Source organism: Scardinius erythrophthalmus (assembly GCF_964197995.2).
Source record: "Scardinius erythrophthalmus genome assembly, chromosome: 23".
Lineage (NCBI taxonomy): Eukaryota > Metazoa > Chordata > Actinopteri > Cypriniformes > Leuciscidae > Scardinius > Scardinius erythrophthalmus.
The window spans coordinates 25,929,451-25,950,093 of NC_138243.1; the positions used below are offsets into that span (position 1 = coordinate 25,929,451).

The window sequence follows — 20,643 nt, forward strand, 5'->3', positions numbered from 1 at the left end:
TTATCCAACTGGAAAGTCATTGTTCTCTGCAGTTCGTGTTTAAGATGGCTGGGGAAATGTGTATGTGGTACTGCTGAGAGAAAACCTGATTACCACCTGCAGAAGGTTTAGAGAATGACCACAACATCATCCCTCGAGAGATTCAGAGCCCATGGAGAAGAGATACATTTCAAAATGTGATTTAAGGCCCTTTCACACTGGACGCGATTTTGACGCACGAATAATTCGCGCGATGGGTTTATTTTTTGATCAGCTGTTTGTGTAATGAGCGCTTCCACACCGAACGCGAATGTGCTGAGGCGAAAAAACGACTTTTATTTTTTCCGCTTCGATGTCGATTTTTTTTTTAACTTTTGCGGCGACAGAATAGGCTTCAGCCAATTCACATACTACAAGGACAACGATTTGAAAGACAATGTGTGGCGTAGCATTGCCAACCAACCGGTTATCACGACTGTGAGTGTGTTGTGTGATAGTCCTGTGCTGTGTAGGCTAGCAGGCCAAACTACATTTGGGATAGAAAGCTAACACTATTATCGTCAAAGATAGAGACAGAGACCGTGTTTACTTTGAACACGTAACAAAATGCAGTGAGACTATTTAGGGCTGCTTTTATTAGGCTATACTATACATTCTTTGTGTGATATTTCTAGTCGAATGATTTTTAACTTACTTCATGTGTTACATGTAATGTGTAGTTACATTACAAAACGCACTGTTGAAGACGCAAAAAAAAAAAAAAAACTGCACATAAGCATACTCCCCTTCAGACTTTCTGTTCTGTAAGATTGGGTGCACCCAAAACCTTCTTTTCTGTCTTTTAAATAAAATGAAAAGCTCGTCTTCACTGGATGCTATGACTATGACTGGATGATGATGATGATGATGATGATGATGAAGTGTCCATGTTTTCTCAGCTGTCGGCGCGATTCGCGCGAAAGTTTTGGAATGTTGAAGCTCTCTGAACGTCACAGACGTCGCAAATTCGCGTCGCGGCTGATGTGAATGGTTTTGATGCGAACTATTCGCACACGAACTATTCGCTTTTTCGTTTCGCTTTTTCGTTACGCATCCGGTGTGAAAGGGCCTTTAGACTGTCCGTTTGGCAGACAAACGTCACATCGTATCGTGTCTTTAAATCTAAATAAAGTCTCAGAGACATCAGTTCTTATAGAGGACATGTCAGAGTGTCAGTATGGAGATATATTAATGCAAATGGGCCTTCAAACCTGCCACGTCGTCAGGACTTGGTAGAGAAATCATCTGAAGAGAGTTTTGACAACGTTATTTTCAGAGTTATGGTGGCATGTTATGCAGATCTGCCCTGACAGGGTTTCTTGAGCTGGGCACACACTACAAGATAATCGGGCCAATTTTGAAGTGAAGTTACGTTTGATCGCGAGAGATTTTGTGAGATTGTTAGTCTGGTTGTTTGTGAATGGAATCTGTTAGTGTGTGGTGTGTGTATTGGTCACATCGTGGCACACACACTACAGTTACAAAACAGTTCAATCTTTTGATTTTTTTATCGTCAGGTTTGTGGTTTCTCACATTTTAAAAATCTGATACGATTTTAATAATCTTCTATTATGGGCCAGCCTTTAGTCAAGTGATTTTACGGCACAGAAGACGCAATACAGATCTTTAGCAAATTAAACCGTGTTTGGTGGTAATGAAACATTGTAACATTAACATTAGTCACATTAAAGTATGTCCATGTCCATTCAATGTTTTTTGCTACCACAATAATATAATTTATTTGAATTATTAAAAAAATTTCTCTGCAAATATTGATGCATGTGATTAATATGATTAATTAATGAACATGTTGTGTAATTATTCAGAGTAAAATTATTCAGAATGTGTCTTGTGTGGCGGCCTCCTATATTTAATGCTTGTTTCATTGTAATCTCTCGCTGTTTTTGAGGTTGTATTTGATAGGTCATGTAAGCTCTTTGTGAAAACATGTCAATATTCCAAAGGGCAGAGTGGATGTATGAGGCAATTAGAACCAGTATATCTCTCATTAAGCAGGTTGTTCAGCTCCTGTGTGGATTCTAGACTGTTCCACAGTTAATTTAATCAATGGATTTATTGGTTTTGTCTTCTGACCTTACACATGACCCTGGAAAATCACTTTTCAAATTCCATAATTTACCTCAATGTTTGATTTTTAGATATTTTAAATGGAAAATTTGTGAAAAATACTATCTGTTCAGTGTATATATATATATAATTTTACTGCTTTTACTGTTTTATTTTGTAGCAGTTATGTTATTTTTGATTGCCTGTCAATAGTTAAACATGCTATTTGCCTGATTATTGTTGTAGTTACAAACTCGACCAGTAGGGGCTAACTGCCAAACATAACCAGCCAAACCTTGACCTCCAGGGCGATTCCTTTCTTAGAATATTTAGTAATACCATGGTTTATTCATGGTCTATATATCTCACAGTATGTGTAGTTTTGCCACATTACTTTTTCAAAATGCAGTCTAAAATGGTTTGTTCCTATGATCAACAATGTCAGGAGACCATGTTAACAACGTCCCTAAGATAAAGAGTGCATGATCTTGAGTCTATACTGGAATTAGCACTTCCATGTTACCTTGCAGATGGGCAACCAATTCTGGATTACATTCTGCTACCTACCCCATCCATTCCACCCCCATTCCAACAACTGCAGGAGCTCTCAGCACCCTTCCTCACGACTATAACACCAACACACAGTGTTGTTATTGAAAAGGGCTGATACGTGCGTATTGTTTGGCTGGACCTCTGGCTCCTACGCAGAAATGTGTGAGCAGCGTGCCAGGCAGCCCCTGTAGAAAAGCCCTTAATCCAATAAGACAAGCCCAAACTCAGAACAATGAGCATACGGCGTAGGAAGTCCAAATCCTGCAGTCACAGCAAAAGCCCCTCTGAATGTAAGGCTGTCATGCCAAGCAGAGGAGAAGCAGATGGACTTTCCCCGCTGCAGAGGGGTGGGGTGCTGCAGGCTGATTGAAGAAGGGAACTGCATTGCTGTTCAGTTGTCAGCTCTCTAATTTAAAGCGTAGTTAATGCACAAGGAGCCATTTCTAATGCGTAAGAGTCTTTATTATTACCCATGTATTCAGAATATTTCATGTTGAAGTAATGCAAAAAATTGGTCTGTCTTCCATAAATATGGAAGACAAGCTGAATTACATTTAATTTCAGGAATCTACAACCTTGCTCATTTAAGCTGATGCCCCCTGGCCGCTGTGTCGTCCAGACTAGTGTATGGGGGAGTTGCAGCAGCAGTACATCGGAGCAATCCACACACAATTGCAAGCATCTCCGTCAGCCCGAGTTGCCACAGTTTTCCATTTTTTGGTGTGTGTACTCATTTATTCTGACAGCCCTGACTCTCTTGTCAACGTGACTGCTCTGGGCAAGAACAATGACTCATTGAACCCTATCCATACATCCGATTTTCATGTTTCCTTGCCTGTTTTGTGAGTCTAAGAAAGAGTCTAATCTAAATGTTGGTCTGGCTTTGCATACATGGATATGCGGTAGATGTGCTGATGGGGTAATGTGTGGAGACAGAGTGGGAAATGCAAGCGCTGTGCACATCACAAACAACATTGGTCATCACCGTAAAAAACATGTTGGCAGAGTTAGAATTAAATTGCCTGTAATTTTATGACCCTTTTCTGAGAAAATACACTGTCTGGACATGTACAAGTCACATGGATTTTGAGATTGAATGATGACTAATGTTTGAATCACTAATATGCTTCATAGGGATCAAGTCAACTGTAAAATAATGTCACACATTTCATGTACTCTAATAAGTTGTAGGTGTGTTTTTGCTGTGTAGTTGTGGATATATTTCCCAAAAGTACTTTTGCTCTATTGAACAATTGAAGGTGTGAAATTTTTACCTCTCAAAAGGCACTCTTTGCATTGGCCGGGAATCGAACCCGGGCCTCCCGCGTGGCAGGCGAGAATTCTACCACTGAACCACCAATGCTTGCTGAGGACCTTTTTTGATGTTGCGTCCGTATGGTTTCAGTGTGGTTGGCAGAGTTAGATTTAAATTGCCTGTAATTTTATGACCCTTTTCTGAGAAAATACACTGTCTGGTTAAGTCACATGGATTTTGAGATTGAATGGTGACTAATGTTTGAATCACTAATATGCTTTATAGGGATCAAGTCAACCGTAAAATACTGTCACACATAGGGATGGGTATCGTTAAGGTTTTAACGGTATTACTACTCTTACCGATACTCAATGCTTTAACAAAACAAATAAAACATCTATGTTATGCAGAAGGGTGCAGGCTTTTGTGTTTTATATATTAAGACATAGGACACCAAAAACAAAGTACAAACACATGGTCAAACAAAAAAGTATACAATAAAACAAATATACAAATTATATACCCAGTGCTTTAATTTCAGTAATGTCTGATATTACTGTTCAAGAGTAATATAGGCTAAAAAGACATCTAATAAAGTCAGATTTAAAATAACACTGCATAGTTTATCATAGATAGATTAAAGCTTATGAAAGCCAAAATTATTTATTCAAGAGCTGCGACTGATTTTCTCTTTGCCTTTTGTTGTTTGATTCACATTAATGGAGCAATCGTCAGCAGGTTTATTAGACTGCTGCCTCTTTAAGACCAAATGCAGATCTAATCATTATTACGCATCATATTTTCTCCCAACTATTTACGCCCATTTAAGACATAAACTGGGGGACATCATTATCTCTGATCATGCTCCAATCTATATAACTCTAGCCAACCTAAACCCAGTGGGTCAAAGGCGACCTTGGAGATACAGCTCCTTCTTAAATCACGACCCAAATTTTGAGGAATATCTAAAAACACATTTGGAAGTTTTTTTTAAAGTAAATAAGACTCCTGATGTCTCCCCTGGTTTGATATGGGACACCATGAAAGCCTATATCCGCGGTCTAATTATATCATACACTGCAAGGCTTAAAAAGAACAATATGAAAGAGCAAAGAAAACTTGAGTTGGATCTGCACCAGCTTCAGACTAAATACAATGTATCTCCGTCTGAAGAACTCAGAAAGGATATACAAGTGGTTAAGACAGCTTTAGAAGGCTTACTGACAAAAAAGGCAGAAAAATCTTTGTTTTTCATGAGGCAAAGGATGTACGAATTGGCAAATAAACCAAATCGTTATATGGCCAATCTCCTTCGCAACAGGGCTTCGGCTCAGAATATTTCACACCTCAGGGACTCTTCTGGTGTACATATTTATGATAACAAAATAATTAATGATTCCTTTAGAACATTTTATAAACAGTTGTATACCTCTCAGTTCATACCGCCCTTAAAGCAAAATATGATAGATTTTTTCTCAAAGGTGAAACTACCCAAAATTACAGAGGAGCAGAGACATGATCTGTGCAGACCAGTTACTCTGAGTGAAATTAAGAATTGTATCCAACTCCTCCCGAACAATAAGGCCCCAGGCCCTGATGGTTTCAATGCAGAATTCTATAAAAAATTCAACTCCAGTTTAAATAAACCTCTTCTAGATATGTTACAATCCTCTTTTACAGCCGGAGCCCTTCCACCATCCCTGATGGAGGCCAATATCTCCTTGGTTCTTAAAAAGGGTAAACCACCTGAGGAATGTTCCTCATATAGGCCTATATCTGTTTTAAATTTGGATTTTAAGCTTCTTGCAAAGATTCTGGCCTCACGCCTAGAGATTGTTCTCCCCACTGTCATTCTCAACGACCAGACTGGTTTCATACGCGGTAGATACTCCTCTCACAATGTGAGACGCCTGCTTAACATTATTCAGCACTCTTCCCTGTACAGCACTGATTCGCTGGTCATCTCGCTTGATGCTGAGAAGGCCTTCGACAGGCTGGAATGGCCTTATCTTTTCTTTACACTCCAAAAATTTGGCATTGGGGAAGTATTTATTAAATGGGTCCAGATTCTGTATACTTCACCCCTTTCAGCTGTAATTACAAATGGGCTCCGGTCCAGCAACTTCAGCATTGAACGAGGGACCAGACAGGGCTGCCCTTTGAGCCCACTGTTATTCGCGTTGGCTATGGAGCCCTTAGCGGCTGCCATCAGACAGGATACCAATATTAGTGGAATCCTCTTAAATAATTGTCAACATAAAATTTCTTTGTACGCGGATGACGTTTTAATTTTTTTAAGCTCACCGACACAATCTATTCCCAAATTGATAGAATTAATTAATTACTATGGATCCTTTTCTGGCTACAAAATAAATTTTTCTAAAAGTGAGGCAATGCACCTATGTTCCACACAAACACCAGGCCCAAACATCTCACAGCCTTTTCGTTGGTCCCCTGCGGGATTTACATATCTGGGCGTAAAAGTGTCACCTTGTTTGAAAGACCTATATAAGTTAAATTTTGTCCCCCTCCTACAGAATATACAGCGAGATCTTGATAGGTGGTGTGGTTTGCCCCTGTCTCTTCTGGGTCGTATTCATATGATCAAAATGAACATACTTCCCCGGCTCCTGTATCTGTTTCAGATGCTACCGGTCATGATATCAAAGAAAGCTATCACAAAATTAAATAGTTCTATCATATCATTTATCTGGCGTAAGAAGAGACCCAGGCTAAGATACAGTCTTCTCTGCCTCCCTATGACAAACGGTGGGCTAGCCGCACCCTCTTTTTTATTTTACTTTTGGGCAGCACAGTTTAAGTTTCTTTTGGAATGGTTCATAGACGACCCTAATTCTACCTGGCTTAGGTGTGAATCGGCTTCCTTAGGCAGCATCCCTTTGCAGAACCTGTTATACACTTCTTCTGACAATATCACAGCTTTGGTGAGAGACAATATAATCTTAAGGAACATGATTAACATATGGCGTAAGGTGAGGAGGTTGGAGGGGTACAGTAATAACTTTTCTCTATTAACACCTATTCATGAAAACCCTGACTTTGTACCTGGTCTTCAGGCAGGTCTAGTTACCTGGAAAAATAAAGGTATTACAGTCATTGGGGACATGATACAGGGAAGCTCAATTCTCACTTTCCCTCAAATGAAAAACAAATACGATCTCACCAACAACGATTTTTTAAAATATCTCCAGGTCAAAAATTTCATTTTGAGCAACTTGAAAAAATTCTCTGGAGGGCTGGCTATCTCCCCCATAGAATCTTTGTTTCGAAATGATAAGGGACTTAAATTCTTCTCCAAAAAGCTTTACAAGACCCTATGTAATCTAAAGGCAGATAATTCTGACAAAATTAAGGGTAAATGGGAATCTGATCTGGGCACGATTGATCCTGATGATTGGAATGCCCTGTGTGGCCAGCCCTCTAGGGTCCTGCTGTCCAACTCCTATTGGGAGAGACAGTTTAAGATTCTGTATAGGCTCTTTATCTCTCCTGAGGCCAGACACAGAATGAATCCTACTTTATCTGAATTATGTGTGAAATGTAAATCTGCTACTGGATCATTTATCCACTGTTTGTGGAGCTGTCCTCATATCCAGCAGTTTTGGTCTACAATTATTCAACAGTTCGGTATTATTTTCAAGTGCCATCTACACCTGGGAGCAAGGACCTGCCTATTGGGACTAAATGAGGAACTGCCTGCAGGCTTTCGTAATAGAGACCTTTTGGACATTCTGTTACATTGCGCCCGGAAATGTATCCTGGTCTTGTGGATTTCTGATAAAGCTCCTACTCTCACTCAATGGCAGCAAACTGTATTGAGCATTATCCCATTTGAAGCCGTTTCCACAGCAATGAAGGACAAACCCTTTTTATTTTACCGGACATGGGACCCATTCTTGGACTATCTGGGAATCTCTGCATCCCGCAGGTTGAGATCTGGCCTCCTAGGTCTGGCCTGGTCTAAAGATGTAGGGCCATAATCTGCTGTCAAATCGGTTTATATTATGTACTCTGTGATTCTGCTTGGAGTCTGAGTACTTCCTACTTATATCTCCTTGACTGCATAGACTATTTGTATTTTGGGCGCTGGCCCTAATGCTTTACCTACTGCTTTGCAAAAAAAGTTCAATAAAAAATAAGTTTAAAAAAAAAAAAAAAAAGACATAAACTGTGTTTAAGTGAATAAACTGTTTAAGTGAATCTCCAAGACGGCCATTTTGACATATTTTTGTGTATATTTGATCGTTTAGATCCGCACAAAGCCCAAAATATACGTTGCTTAAACAATTGTCTCGTTGCAGTGTGTTTCGGAGCGCGCGCCGCATTTGGAACAGCGTCTATTGCTCAATTTTGGTACTTTTAATAGCCTTTTATTATCAAACGCGTCCCGCAGTTTAGCAACAGTATAGACCACATTTTACAACAATCACCGATCGTGCAGATTCTGACGTTACGTTTGGGTTTTAGGGAGAAATGACAGCGCACCGCTGTGAGGGGAAGTTGCGCTAAACAGAATGAATGCGGCTTTAGTTTTTAATGGTTATACCTCAAATATCTTTTTGATAATCATTGGAAGCCACAATCTAAATCTAAAATAAAATTAGTTTAATATCAAAGATCTAAAGTGTAGCCTAACCGTTTGAATGTTTAGTTCTGTCCTCATCGTCACTCATTAAGCAGGGCTGTTGTGATGTGCGTGCCGTCGCTCCGCGTTAAAGATCTCTCTCTCTCTCTCTCTCTCTCTCTCTCTCTCTCTCTCTCTCTCTCTCTCTCTCTCTCTCTCTAGCAAAAATGCATCACAGTCAAATGGTTAAATATTATTATTATATAGAAGTGGCTGTCGAGATTAAATTAGCAAGATAATAATTTCTTAATAGCAATAGCACTTTCTTAATTTCTCCAGTACCGACAGCAGAACCGATAACGTTCGAGCTTATCGATCCAGCGGTATTTCAAAATTCAGCACCGGGGCCCGTTTAATACCGGGTTTCGGTACCCATCCCTAGTCACACATTTCATGTACTCTAATAAGTTGTAGGTGTGTTTTTGCTGTGTAGTTGTGGATATATTTCCCAAAAGTACTTTTGCTCTATTGAACAATCTCCCTGGAGCAACATGCGTTTGGCTTTTGGAGTGCAAAATGAGGAATTACCCCAGCATCAAATATGCTCAAAAATGCATCAAATGTGCTGTCAATGTTCGTATTGTGTTACTTAGACTGTTTTTAGGTATCAGAAATCGCTTTTGCATTGGCAGGGGTGGAATTCTACCACTGAACCACCAATGCTTGTGGAACCCTATTTTTGATGTTGCCTCAATGGGATTTCACAGGCCTGCTTTAAAAATGCCCTAAAAAGTCACTTTTGCATTGGCCGGGAATCGAACCCGGGCCTCCCGCGTGGCAGGCGAGAATTCTACCACTGAACCACCAATGCTTCCTGAGATTCTGTTTTGATGTTGCCTCAGTGGGTTTTCACAGGCCATCTTTCGAAGTAGGACTGGGCGATAAAACGATAACGATAATTATCGCGATATAATTTTTCTCGATAAAACGATATCAAGAGTTCGATAAATGTTCGATAATGTTTATGCGGCAAAAGCGGAACGAAACTCATTTGAACCGCGCGCCACACGGACCGTTTATCCGCTCGGCTCAAAGTCCAAACGGCAGCGCGAGCTCACTAGAGCAGATGCGTTTACTCTGATCGGTCTCGTCACGAGATCCAGTGAGAAGCGCTTGAATTCAGCGAAGAACGCAATGTCTCCGTGATTTAAACCAGTTTAAAGGCAGATGAAACAGCGCTGACAAACAAGAGAAACACTGTGCGCAGAAGGCTTTTCCGGCTACAAATTCCCATCATTTACCATGGATTTACTGTGATGTTAGCCTAGTAATATTAACTGCACAATGAAATGTGGGATATACATATTGAAGTGTATTATATTATTAATGTAGACGATGTATTAAAGGAGTGATGGAATATAATTACAGTATTTAATAATGTATTTAGGCTACTGTTTTTCATACAAATACAATAGAATCCATAAAGTTACATTTTGCCATGATAGTGAGGTTATCATGATCTAAATGCATGATACTGGATGACCAATCGTTAAGTTTAATAAAACTCAAACAGTCAGAATATTACATTTTACCAAATAAAAATTAGCACATGCATAAACTAAGAAATTAATTGTCCAATAAAGATATTTATTTTGTTAAAGAAAAATGACAAATGTTTGAATGTTCTACCTCAGATTTGTGAAATGTTCACCAGTTTGGCAAGTGTTTGTCATGTTCTGACAATAAAGAGTAGTTTAAAACCACAATTAACGCTCTGGTTTCTACAGCTTTCACTTAGGAGCAAAAATCTGCCTTTAAACTTGAAAGAAATAAAGATTTGACTTTTATCGTGATAATTATCGATATCGACTGATATAAAAAAAATTATCGTGATATTTTTTTTTGGCCATATCGCCCAGCCCTATTTCGAAGGTGTGCAATTTTTGTCTCTCAAAAGGCACTTTTGCATTGGCCGGGAATCGAACCCGGGCCTCCCGCGTGGCAGGCGAAAATTCTACCACTGAACCACCAATGCTTATGGAACCCTGTTTTTGATGTCTCAGTGGGATTTCACTGGCCATCTTTCAAAGATATGAAATTTGTGGCTTCAAAAGTCTCTTCTGCATTGGCCGGGAATCGAACCCGGGCCTCCCGCGTGGCAGGCGAGAATTCTACCACTGAACCACCAATGCTTCTTGAGATTCTTTTTTGATGTTGTGTCAGTGCGATTTCACAGGCCATCTTTCGAAGGCGTGCAATTTTTGTCTCTCAAAAGGCACTTTTGCATTGGCCGGGAATCGAACCCGGGCCTCCCGCGTGGCAGGCGAGAATTCTACCACTGAACCACCAATGCTTGTGGAACCCTGTTTTTGATGTCTCAGTGGGATTTCACTGGCCATCTTTCAAAGATATGAAATTTGTGGCTTCAAAAGTCTCTTCTGCATTGGCCGGGAATCGAACCCGGGCCTCCCGCGTGGCAGGCGAGAATTCTACCACTGAACCACCAATGCTTCTTGAGATTCTTTTTTGATGTTGTCTCAGTGGGGTTTCACAGGTCATCTATTGAAGGTGTGAAATTTTTGCCTCTCAAAAGGCACTTTTTGCATCGGCCGGGAATCGAACCCGGCCTCGAATTCTACCACTGAACCACCAATGCTTGCTGAGGACCTTTTTTGATGTTGCCTCAGTGGGATTTCACAGGCCATCTTTCGAAGGTGTGCAATTTTTGTCTCTCAAAAGGCACTTTTGCATTGGCCGGGAATCGAACCCGGGCCTCCCGCGTGGCAGGCGAGAATTCTACCACTGAACCACCAATGCTTGTGGAGCCCTGTTTTTGATGTCTCAGTCGGATTTCACTGGCCATCTTTCAAAGATATGAAATTTGTGGCTTCAAAAGGCACTTTTGCATTGGCCGGGAATCGTCCCCGGGCCTCCCGCGTGGCAGGCGAGAATTCTACCACTGAACCACCAATGCTTGTGGAGCCCTGTTTTTGATGTCTCAGTCGGATTTCACTGGCCATCTTTCAAAGATATGAAATTTGTGGCTTCAAAAGGCACTTTTGCATTGGCCGGGAATCGAACCCGGGCCTCCCGCGTGGCAGGCGAGAATTCTACCACTGAACCACCAATGCTTGTGGAGCCCTGTTTTTGATGTCTCAGTCGGATTTCACTGGCCATCTTTCAAAGATATGAAATTTGTGGCTTCAAAAGGCACTTTTGCATTGGCCGGGAATCAAACCCGGCCTCCCGCGTGGCAGGCGATAATTCTACCACTGAACCACCAATGCTTGTGAAACCCTGTTTTTGATGTCTCAGTGGGATTTCACAGGTCATCTTTCAAAGATATGAAATTTGTGGCCTCAAAAGTCTCTTCTGCATTGGCCGGGAATCGAACCCGGGCCTCCCGCGTGGCAGGCGAGAATTCTACCACTGAACCACCAATGCTTGTGGAACCCTGTTTTTGATGTCTCAGTGGGGTTTCACAGGTCATCTATTGAAGGTGTGAAATTTTTGCCTCTCAAAAGGCACTTTTGCATTGGCCGGGAATCGAACCCGGGCCTCCCACGTGGCAGGCGAGAATTCTACCACTGAACCACCAATGCTTGTGGAACCCTGTTTTTGATGTCTCACTGGGGTTTCACAGGTCATCTATTGAAGGTGTGAAATTTTTGCCTCTCAAAAGGCACTTTTGCATTGGCCGGGAATCGAACCCGGGCCTCCCGCGTGGCAGGCGAGAATTCTACCACTGAACCACCAATGCTTGTTGTGGCCTTTTTCTTCGCGACCAGAAATTTACACGTCTTTTATAAATAAAAATTTGCACAAAAACTGCTCTAAATGAATAATTTTGACTCATTATTATAAAAATGGTAATTTAATGTGAATTGCTAATGCTGTTTCTTTTTTCTTTCACAGTCTTAAAACTACACTGAAAAAGAAATTAGCAAATGATACCGTGGATCTGTCTGGTATCCCTCTCTCTGGGCGTGATTTGCATCGTGTGGCATACTACCTTCAGAACAATGGTTCATCTGTGACAGCAGTGGACATCAGCTTCACGGAGCTCCAGGATGAGAGCTTGCGACCTCTTTTACCATTCTTAGGAGCGTTACCCAAACTCACCACACTTGCCATCAACGGTAACCGACTGACTGTAGCTATCCTTAAAGACCTGATAGAGGTGGTTAAGGACCCCAAAAAGTTTCCCAGTTTGTCCTGGGTGGATCTGGGGAACAATGTGGACATCTTTACTGTGCCTCAGCCATTGCTGGTCGCACTACGCAGACGCTTTGGAATGAGAAGCAGTCTACCTACCATCTACGAATACAGCGAGGGCCAGGGCAGCAGCTACTGCCTAGAGACTTCTGCTGAGGAAATCAGTCTGTTTGAGGAAGAGGAGGATGACCTGGAAGACCATCTGATGCTGGAGCCCTGGAGTGTAGAAGAGAAAAATACACTGCATTTCTGTGAGAGGTGATGGACCCTGGTTCCTTGTGGTTTGGTATTGTTCTTTTGCTATTCTTATACTCCAAATTACAATGTATCAACATTGTAAAAGCATGAAGCGCCCCTTCACCACAAAACCAAACTTTAGTGCCATGAGACAAAATGGTTATGTAAAGTTGGTGCATGGAGGTGGGATTTTGAAAGAATTGAAAGGGGAAGGAATATCAGGACATGTTCAACACTCCCACCATCTTTATTCTTAGTCCAGTTGCTGCAGAAAGAACCAGCCAATTGTTTGCCAAGTTAAACTTAAACTTAGGGTCAAACACTGACTGACCACATGTAACAAATCTGTAACACGTAAACCCATTACCACAAGCCAGTCTTTGCCACCCACACCAACAGCCGATGTGAATATTTTAAGTTTTGCTTGTGATAGATACAGTCAAATGCTCCCCTCTGAGAAGGCTTTTGTCCAGGGTATGTTCGCCTCAATTAGAAGAGAGCGAGGAGAGGTGAGAGAAGAGAGAAAAAGGGCTGCTGGAGTGCCTGCGGGCTAGAAAAGAGACTGATGTCTATGTGTTTGTGTGATGTTGTTCTGATGCAAATGTAGCTTTAGCCAGAGCTCATTAAACAGGACACAGGCAGCCGAGAGACTAACAATGCCACATGAGCGACGTGATTATTTTTCTTTAAATCTCATCCAGTTAGCAGCGAGAGGTAACGTTACACGACACGTAAACACATGGCAGCGTTTCATCAGCACAAGAAACATGTTTGTATTGATTTCAGTGTTTTATAGAAAAGAATTATTTGATTCATGTCAATATTTAGTATTTTTTAAACAAATTTGATGTAACAGAGTTCATTTATTAACTATTAATGCTGTGTGTGTGCGAACGCATGAGTGTTTGACAGTAAACGTGACCTTTTGAGTTGTTTTATGATGCCCTTTGCTCCACAGGAGGTGTTTCCTTTACAGACGCGTGTCTGATTTGCACTTTACATGGCGGGCTTTTCTAGTTGGCTGGCCATCTCCTGTCGTTTTTTTTTTCTGTTTATGACTCCAACGTCTCAATTTTAATTGTAGTTCAATGTTCAGTTCTGGTATAAATGTCACAAACGGTGTGATTCTAATGGCTTTGAGCACCTGGATGTTCTTTATCTTTCTGTTTTTTAATAAACACTAATGAATGATTGTTCTTGCTATGTGAAATAAACACTGTTTGTAAAAAAACTGTTTCGTGTTTGTGAGATGACAAAAATGATCCTTTTTTAAGGGGCTGCTTTTGACAACGTGCCTCGTAGACAGATTGGACAGGAACTGGATCCATCCTGTTTTTACCTGCCGGATGTGTTTTTCTCTTATTTGTCTCCCAGAATGCATGTACAGTAAGTAATTACAGGAGTCAGCAGTGCTGTCAGTAAATACTGGGTTGTGTCGATGCATTTTCTAACTTGATGAATCGGTTGTGGGAGTCTCTTAAAAAAAAAGTATCGAAGCGGTAACACCCTGGTATTGAGTGATTTCTATACTCATAAATGATTATATTTATTGAATATGGTGCTCCATGGTACTTTAAAGAATATCAGTCCAAAAACATGGTATTTTAGATGTGCTTTCCAGTATGTGGTGCTGTCTTGTACCAAACGAAAAGCTCATTTTGACGAGGTTTTCTTTCCCTCTTCATTTCTCATCCCGGTGTGATCAATAGTGAGGGTTTCTCTGTGTCTCTGTTTGCTAAATGAGAACAGTGCTCTGCGTTAGCAGACAGCACTTTCTTAATGAGACTCCATAATTCATTTCAACAGCTGGCAGCTTTCACAGGCAGCCTCTGGATCTATCGACATATATAAAGCTCTAATTCACTAATGCAGCATTCTCATTATCTTTTTATTTTAGTTTATTTAAAAAAAAAAAAAAAAAAAACATTCTCAGTAACTTCTCCTTCTTCATATATTGATGTATAGGATTGTTTTATTCAAATTATAGATGATGAATATATTTTTAACCCCCCCTCCCCAATAATTAATTTCCCTTAATAATTCTCTTAATAATTCATGCATCATATGGTTAAATAAATTAATAGCAGCTTAAATTTATTTAAAGGTGATTTAAATGAAAATATTGGGTAACACTTTACAAGACGGTTTCATTAGATAACATTAGTTAACATGAACTAATAATGAACAATACTTCTACAACATTTATTAATCTTAGTTAAGTTTATTCATTAAGGTGATGTCTTTATGAATAAAGGTATATAAATAAATACATAAGAAGTAATATTCTTGCACAAAATTGTTTTTGGGGGTTTTTCATCCTGGGATTTGCACTGCTCAAATTTATATGAAGATGATTTAATAATGTGATGTGTTTGTGTATACAGGTTTATAAATACATACATAAAAAGTAAAATTATTGTAAGAAACGGATTTTATAGTCTGCTCGAATTTATACGGAGAGGATTTAAATGAAAACATAATACAATATTTTTGAATATAATGTGGTGTGTTTAAATAAATACATAAAAAGTAATTATTTGCACAAAATGTATTTTGTCATCCCAGGACTTGCACTGCTAGAATTTATAGATTATTTAAATGTAAATATTATACATCATTTTCTTTAATATAATGTAATGTGTTTATTTATGAGGGTTTATAAATGCATAAAAAGAACAATTATTGCACAAATTTGATTTTGTCATCCTGGGATTTTGTACGGGTCCTTTGGCAATCTTGTGGTGTGGAATAAAACATCTGCAGCGAGTTAGAAGCTGTTTGTTGGTTTTACAGTAAGAACCCTGAAAATGTCAATGACCTTTGATTCGTTCAACTCCCCAACTGCACACATGACAGGAAACAGCAGCTTCAGAAGTGCAGATGTGCCAAATGAATGATGACGGTTCACGGTCCTTTATAAACTGAGTGTTTAAAGACATAACTCATGCATTTGTGCTTGATTTGTTCCATGTGTTTGGTCATTTCAATGACCTCGGTTGCAAAATACAGCAGTTGCTTTTTACCAGACAAATGGCCTGTCTCTGGGGTGCATTTCTAAAGTCTTAGTTTCAGTGTCTCTGGTGGTTTTACTTGCACCTTTTATGGGCTTAATAACAAGCCATAAAACCCAAATCTGCACGAAATTATGACACCAGGGAATTTACGCATTTGTAACTTTGCATGCAAGTCACAGTGAGTTCTAGGAAAACCAAACTGGACTGGTGTGACTATTGGTATTTTGAAATTTCCTGTAACAAACACTGTCATTCTGATTATTCAGACACAACATATGAGCAGATTTGGTTTTAATTAACACTGCAAATTACTATTTTTAATAGTAGGCCTAATTTAATGATTACATTAAAAATGTTAATTTATTAAGCTTAAATACATGAAACACTTAACATTTCATTTAAATTAGATCAACAATGGAAGTAACCTCATCAAATGATGTATGTTTTACAAGTTTAGTTTTTCAGATGAGGTTATGAATGCTCCAGGGACAACTTCTGATTGAGTGAAACAGTTTCCCCAGTGTGTTGTCCTTTCATTGACTAGGCTTACTTCTATTTCACGTTTCATGGTCCATGTCGCCCCCAACTGGACAAATGTTTGAACTACTCAAACATGTGAAGGACCTAAAAAAAGAAAATATCTGCCAAGATGACCGCAAATAAACTCTAGATCAGAACATTCACAAAATAAAAAGGAAATATGATTTTTTATGCACATTTTTGTTTCTAAACTGTTAGAAATTTTTGCCATAAATGGATAGTTGGCCCAAAAATGAAAATTCTGTCATTACTGTAATTAGGCTACTCACCCTCATGGCGTTAAAGCCTAAATGAAATCTGTTCGTCATATAAAGTGATCGTGTCTCTTTAAAAATTTCGACACGAAAAATTTCGACTGCACCACTAAATTCATATGGATTAGTTTTATGAACTTTTTGAAGCGTCAAAGTGTCAGTTGCTTAGCTGTCAATTGAGGGACCGAAAGCTCTCAGATTTCATTAAAAATATCTTCATTTGTGTTCCGAAGATGAACGAAAGTCTTACTGGTTTTGGAACAACATGTGGGTGAGTAATTCATAAAAGAAGTTTTATTTTTGGGTAAACTATCCCTGTAAGTCTTCACATGGAAACATATTTCATTACTGTAACTTGCACACTCGTTTCTCAGGTTTGTTTACTTTGGCAAATAGGACTACATGCATCACTTCACTCTGACAGATGGCAAATGTTCAGTTCTCTCACTTGTCAAAAGTGAAAACAATCTTGCTTGTAATCTAATACTATGATATGAACTTTGCTTCTCTCTCTCTCTCTCTCTCTCTCTCTCTCTCTCTCTCTCTCTCAAATAGATAGATAGATAGATAGATAGATAGATAGATAGATAGATAGATAGATAGATAGATAGATAGATAGATAGATAGATAGATAGATAGATAGATAGATAGATAGATAGATAGATAGATAGATAGATAGATAGATAGATAGATAGATAGATAAGTGTGTCGTGTGTCTGTTTTCACCTGAGCGTTGAGAGTGTGAGTGTGTATAAACTGCATCTCTCTCCTGAAGGCTGCGGTGACTCCACCATCTGTAACACTCTGACTCATTTGCATATCGATCTCGTTAAAATTGTACTTAGTCTGTAGGGCCTACATGTTAAACGTAAACTATTTTTTTTCTTCAAAACTCTAAACTAAACCTTTCTACTAAACTCATTACAGGTAATGTGTGTGCTTACGTATTTTACATCGATGTATTATATTGTTATATAAAATAGGCGAAGTTGGATTCGTATTGAATTAAACAGAGACTAATTAAAACTGGCTCCTTAAAGGGACAGTTCAACCAAAAAATGTAAACGTTGTCATCATTTACTCTCCCTCAAGTTGTTCCAAACCGGTATGAATTTCTTCTGCTGAACACAAAAAAAAGGTATTTTGAAGAATATGGGTATAATCTCATTGACTTCCATGCTATTTCTTTCCCATACATCAACTGTTACCCATATTCTTCAAAACATCTCATTTTGTGTTCAGCAGAAGAAAGAAATTCATACAGGTTTGGAACAACTTGAGGGCATAAAACAAATGTTTTGATTTGAGCAAAGTGCAGTATCTGTAGGGATTGTCCTTCACTCATCTGCCCACTAGATGTCCTGCTTTCTCACTTTATTGTAAAACAATGACGTGTTGCAATGCAACTCTGAAGCTAAAACTCGGATGCAACAGAAATAAAAGATTAAATTGATGTTAATTATGTAAGTTGGTGAGCATGCTCTATTTACGGTATTTTTTTTTATCTAGAGCGTATCCTGCATTTCTAAAATAACGTATTTGTGTAAATGAGTTCAAATGGTTTATCTTGCCATGTTAAAAATCACAGGACAGCTAAGGTGATGAGTTTTGAAATAGAAACATATGGTGTTTTAAAGTATTTAAGAACAGCGGTGTGTGAGAAGAGAATTAATAATTGTGAAATACAGTCGTCACTAATAAAACATTCCAGCACTTTCCAGTGCTGTAACGTTAGACCAAACAAACAGCAGCCAGTTCTTATCAAACTCATTTAAATATTTTCATTAACAACAAACAGCAGGCAGTTCGTATCATACTCATTTAAACGTCCCCAGTAACCACACAATTTTGATTAAAAGTTAGTCAGAGTTCACTAAAGAAACGCTCGAGAACAGAAAGCGCGTTGATCTGAAGAGGTAACCATAGCAACAGGCCGCTCGAGCGCTTTCCTCACACAGACAAAAACAAAAGTAGCCTACTGTTATCTGTCACATAATATAATGTTGTATATTATATGTATACTTTGTATACTTATATGTATACATATGTATATGTATACTTTTATACACATTTATATATCGTAAGTAGTGTGAAAGGTCGGAATGCAATTAGATTAAGCCAGACGAATCTCAACGGATTGCGCGCGCAGAAATCCCCTTTTGTTGAAAGTCACTGAATAATTCGCACATTAAGGCAGTTTCCTTGTTAATGAAACTGAGAGTGGGGATTTAATTAGCACGGCTAGGGAAATTAGCAAATCAGAGCTGGACATAATTATCAGCGTTTTACACATCTGCTTCCAAACAAGGTCTGTTGAGAAAAAGCAGTTAAAGGGTCACACTCACACTCCAGTGTCGCTGCATCACACTGATGTCTGCACACATGCGTGGCTACAAGACACGCCCACTCGCCGGCAAACTCCACGCCGATTGGCTGCTATACATACCAGCGGGCCTTGCTATTTCGGGATTGGCGGATCCGCGCTTTGCCATTACGTTATCCTCTTTTCTACACATACACAAGGATGCTAGAAAGAGAAGACGTAATGGAGTGTTCCTGAGTGTCCTTGCAATGCAAATCACTTTAGAATTCGACAGTTTTCACGGACGGGAGTTGCAATGAAGGTATGTAAAAATACATAAATGTCAGATGTTTTATTGATATCGACGAGATTTGTCATCTGCATGTGAACAACGAAATAATTGATTTCCGTAGGCTATTGAGGTTCGCTATGTCAACAGTCGGACTTCTTAAGAGTTGCATCAGTTGGATGCATCAAATGACTCTGCAAATAGCAATGCGTGCGTTCTTCCTTATTTTCTATGCTCGTGCATTAGGAGTGTTTGCTTGGTTGACAGCTGCATTGTTTTATAGTCGTTTAGCAAGAGATATCTGTAGATATCAGGACAGGTGCAGCTTGATTTGTCCAGTGGAACAGAGTGTACAAGCAGTGATCACCATAACCCAGTTTATCCCAGCACTTCTCTAATGAGATTGGAGGAGAGTCTTTGCCAGCAGTCACTGGATGAGCTGATATGAATGGACAAGCAGCTCAGACAGTCATGAGGGACAGAAGTGATTTCCCCTCCTAAAACGTCACAATTAAATTATATCATAGTGATTATGACGTCAGGATAGCGATACAAGTAGATAACAGCAGTGGTTCCCTCTACAGAAACGTCGCGATGTAATTACGTGCTTAGTAATTATGACGTCACAATTCGTATTGTGATGATTGCTACTTGTATACATCGGCAGTTCAGACAGTCACGAGGGGCAGAAGTGATTTAAAAAGTCACAATTTATTTATAGTGTAGTGATGCCAGATTAGTGAAACAAATAATAGTGATTCAGGTTAATATCAGTGGACCAGTAATTCACATCGTTTCTCCTACTAAAAATGTCTTGATTTAATTATGCATGTAGTGATTATGACATCAGAATAATTATGAAAATGAATGTGATTCTGATTGTGATGACTGCTAGAATAAAGTCAGGAGGGATATAAGTGATTTCCCAGAAGAGAGTCGGAATAGTCATGAAAATAGTAATTATGTTTGTGATATCTGGCTGAGCTGTAGTTAGACCAGCGGTTCAGACGGTCATGGCTAAATTGTCATTTTTGAATTGTGGCATAGTGATTATGACATGGGAATTGTGATGAAAATGATTGTGATTGATTCTATTTGCGATGTCTGGTTGAGCAGTTATAATTGGACCAGCATTCCAGATAGTAATGACTAAAATGGCAGTTATGAATTATGATATACAGTATGCCATCAGAATAGTGATGAAAATGTTTGGCCATGCTGGTATAAATGGACATAAATCTGCTCAGACAGAGATGATTACTCTCATTAAAACTCAAAATTGAAAAATGGCATAGTGATTATATTTATGATGTCA

The 20,643-nt window shown here is 39.2% G+C and overlaps 2 protein-coding genes across 8 annotated transcripts in view; both read left to right on the top strand.

Moving 5' to 3' along the window:
• Positions 1–14,833, top strand: part of lrrc75bb (leucine rich repeat containing 75Bb) — a 39,201-nt gene extending 24,368 nt beyond the window's left edge. The window contains exon 4 of the mRNA XM_081353859.1: positions 12,393–14,833. Within this exon, the coding sequence (XP_081209985.1) occupies positions 12,393–12,954 (562 nt within the window). The 3' untranslated portion in view covers positions 12,955–14,833. The remainder of the gene's footprint in view (positions 1–12,392) is intronic.
• Positions 14,834–16,821: 1,988 nt separating this feature from the next.
• The window catches only part of rnf34b (ring finger protein 34b), a 29,437-nt gene continuing 25,615 nt past the window's right edge, over positions 16,822–20,643 (top strand). For 3 of the 7 annotated variants that reach the window (XM_081354943.1, XM_081354946.1, XM_081354949.1), the window contains exon 1: positions 16,822–17,008. In XM_081354943.1, the coding sequence (XP_081211069.1) occupies positions 17,003–17,008 (6 nt within the window). In that variant the 5' untranslated portion in view covers positions 16,822–17,002. Of the gene's footprint in view, positions 17,009–19,224; positions 19,362–20,643 lie in introns of those variants that run through there. The other 4 variants (XM_081354948.1, XM_081354945.1, XM_081354947.1 and 1 more) reach the window with 4 other exon arrangements.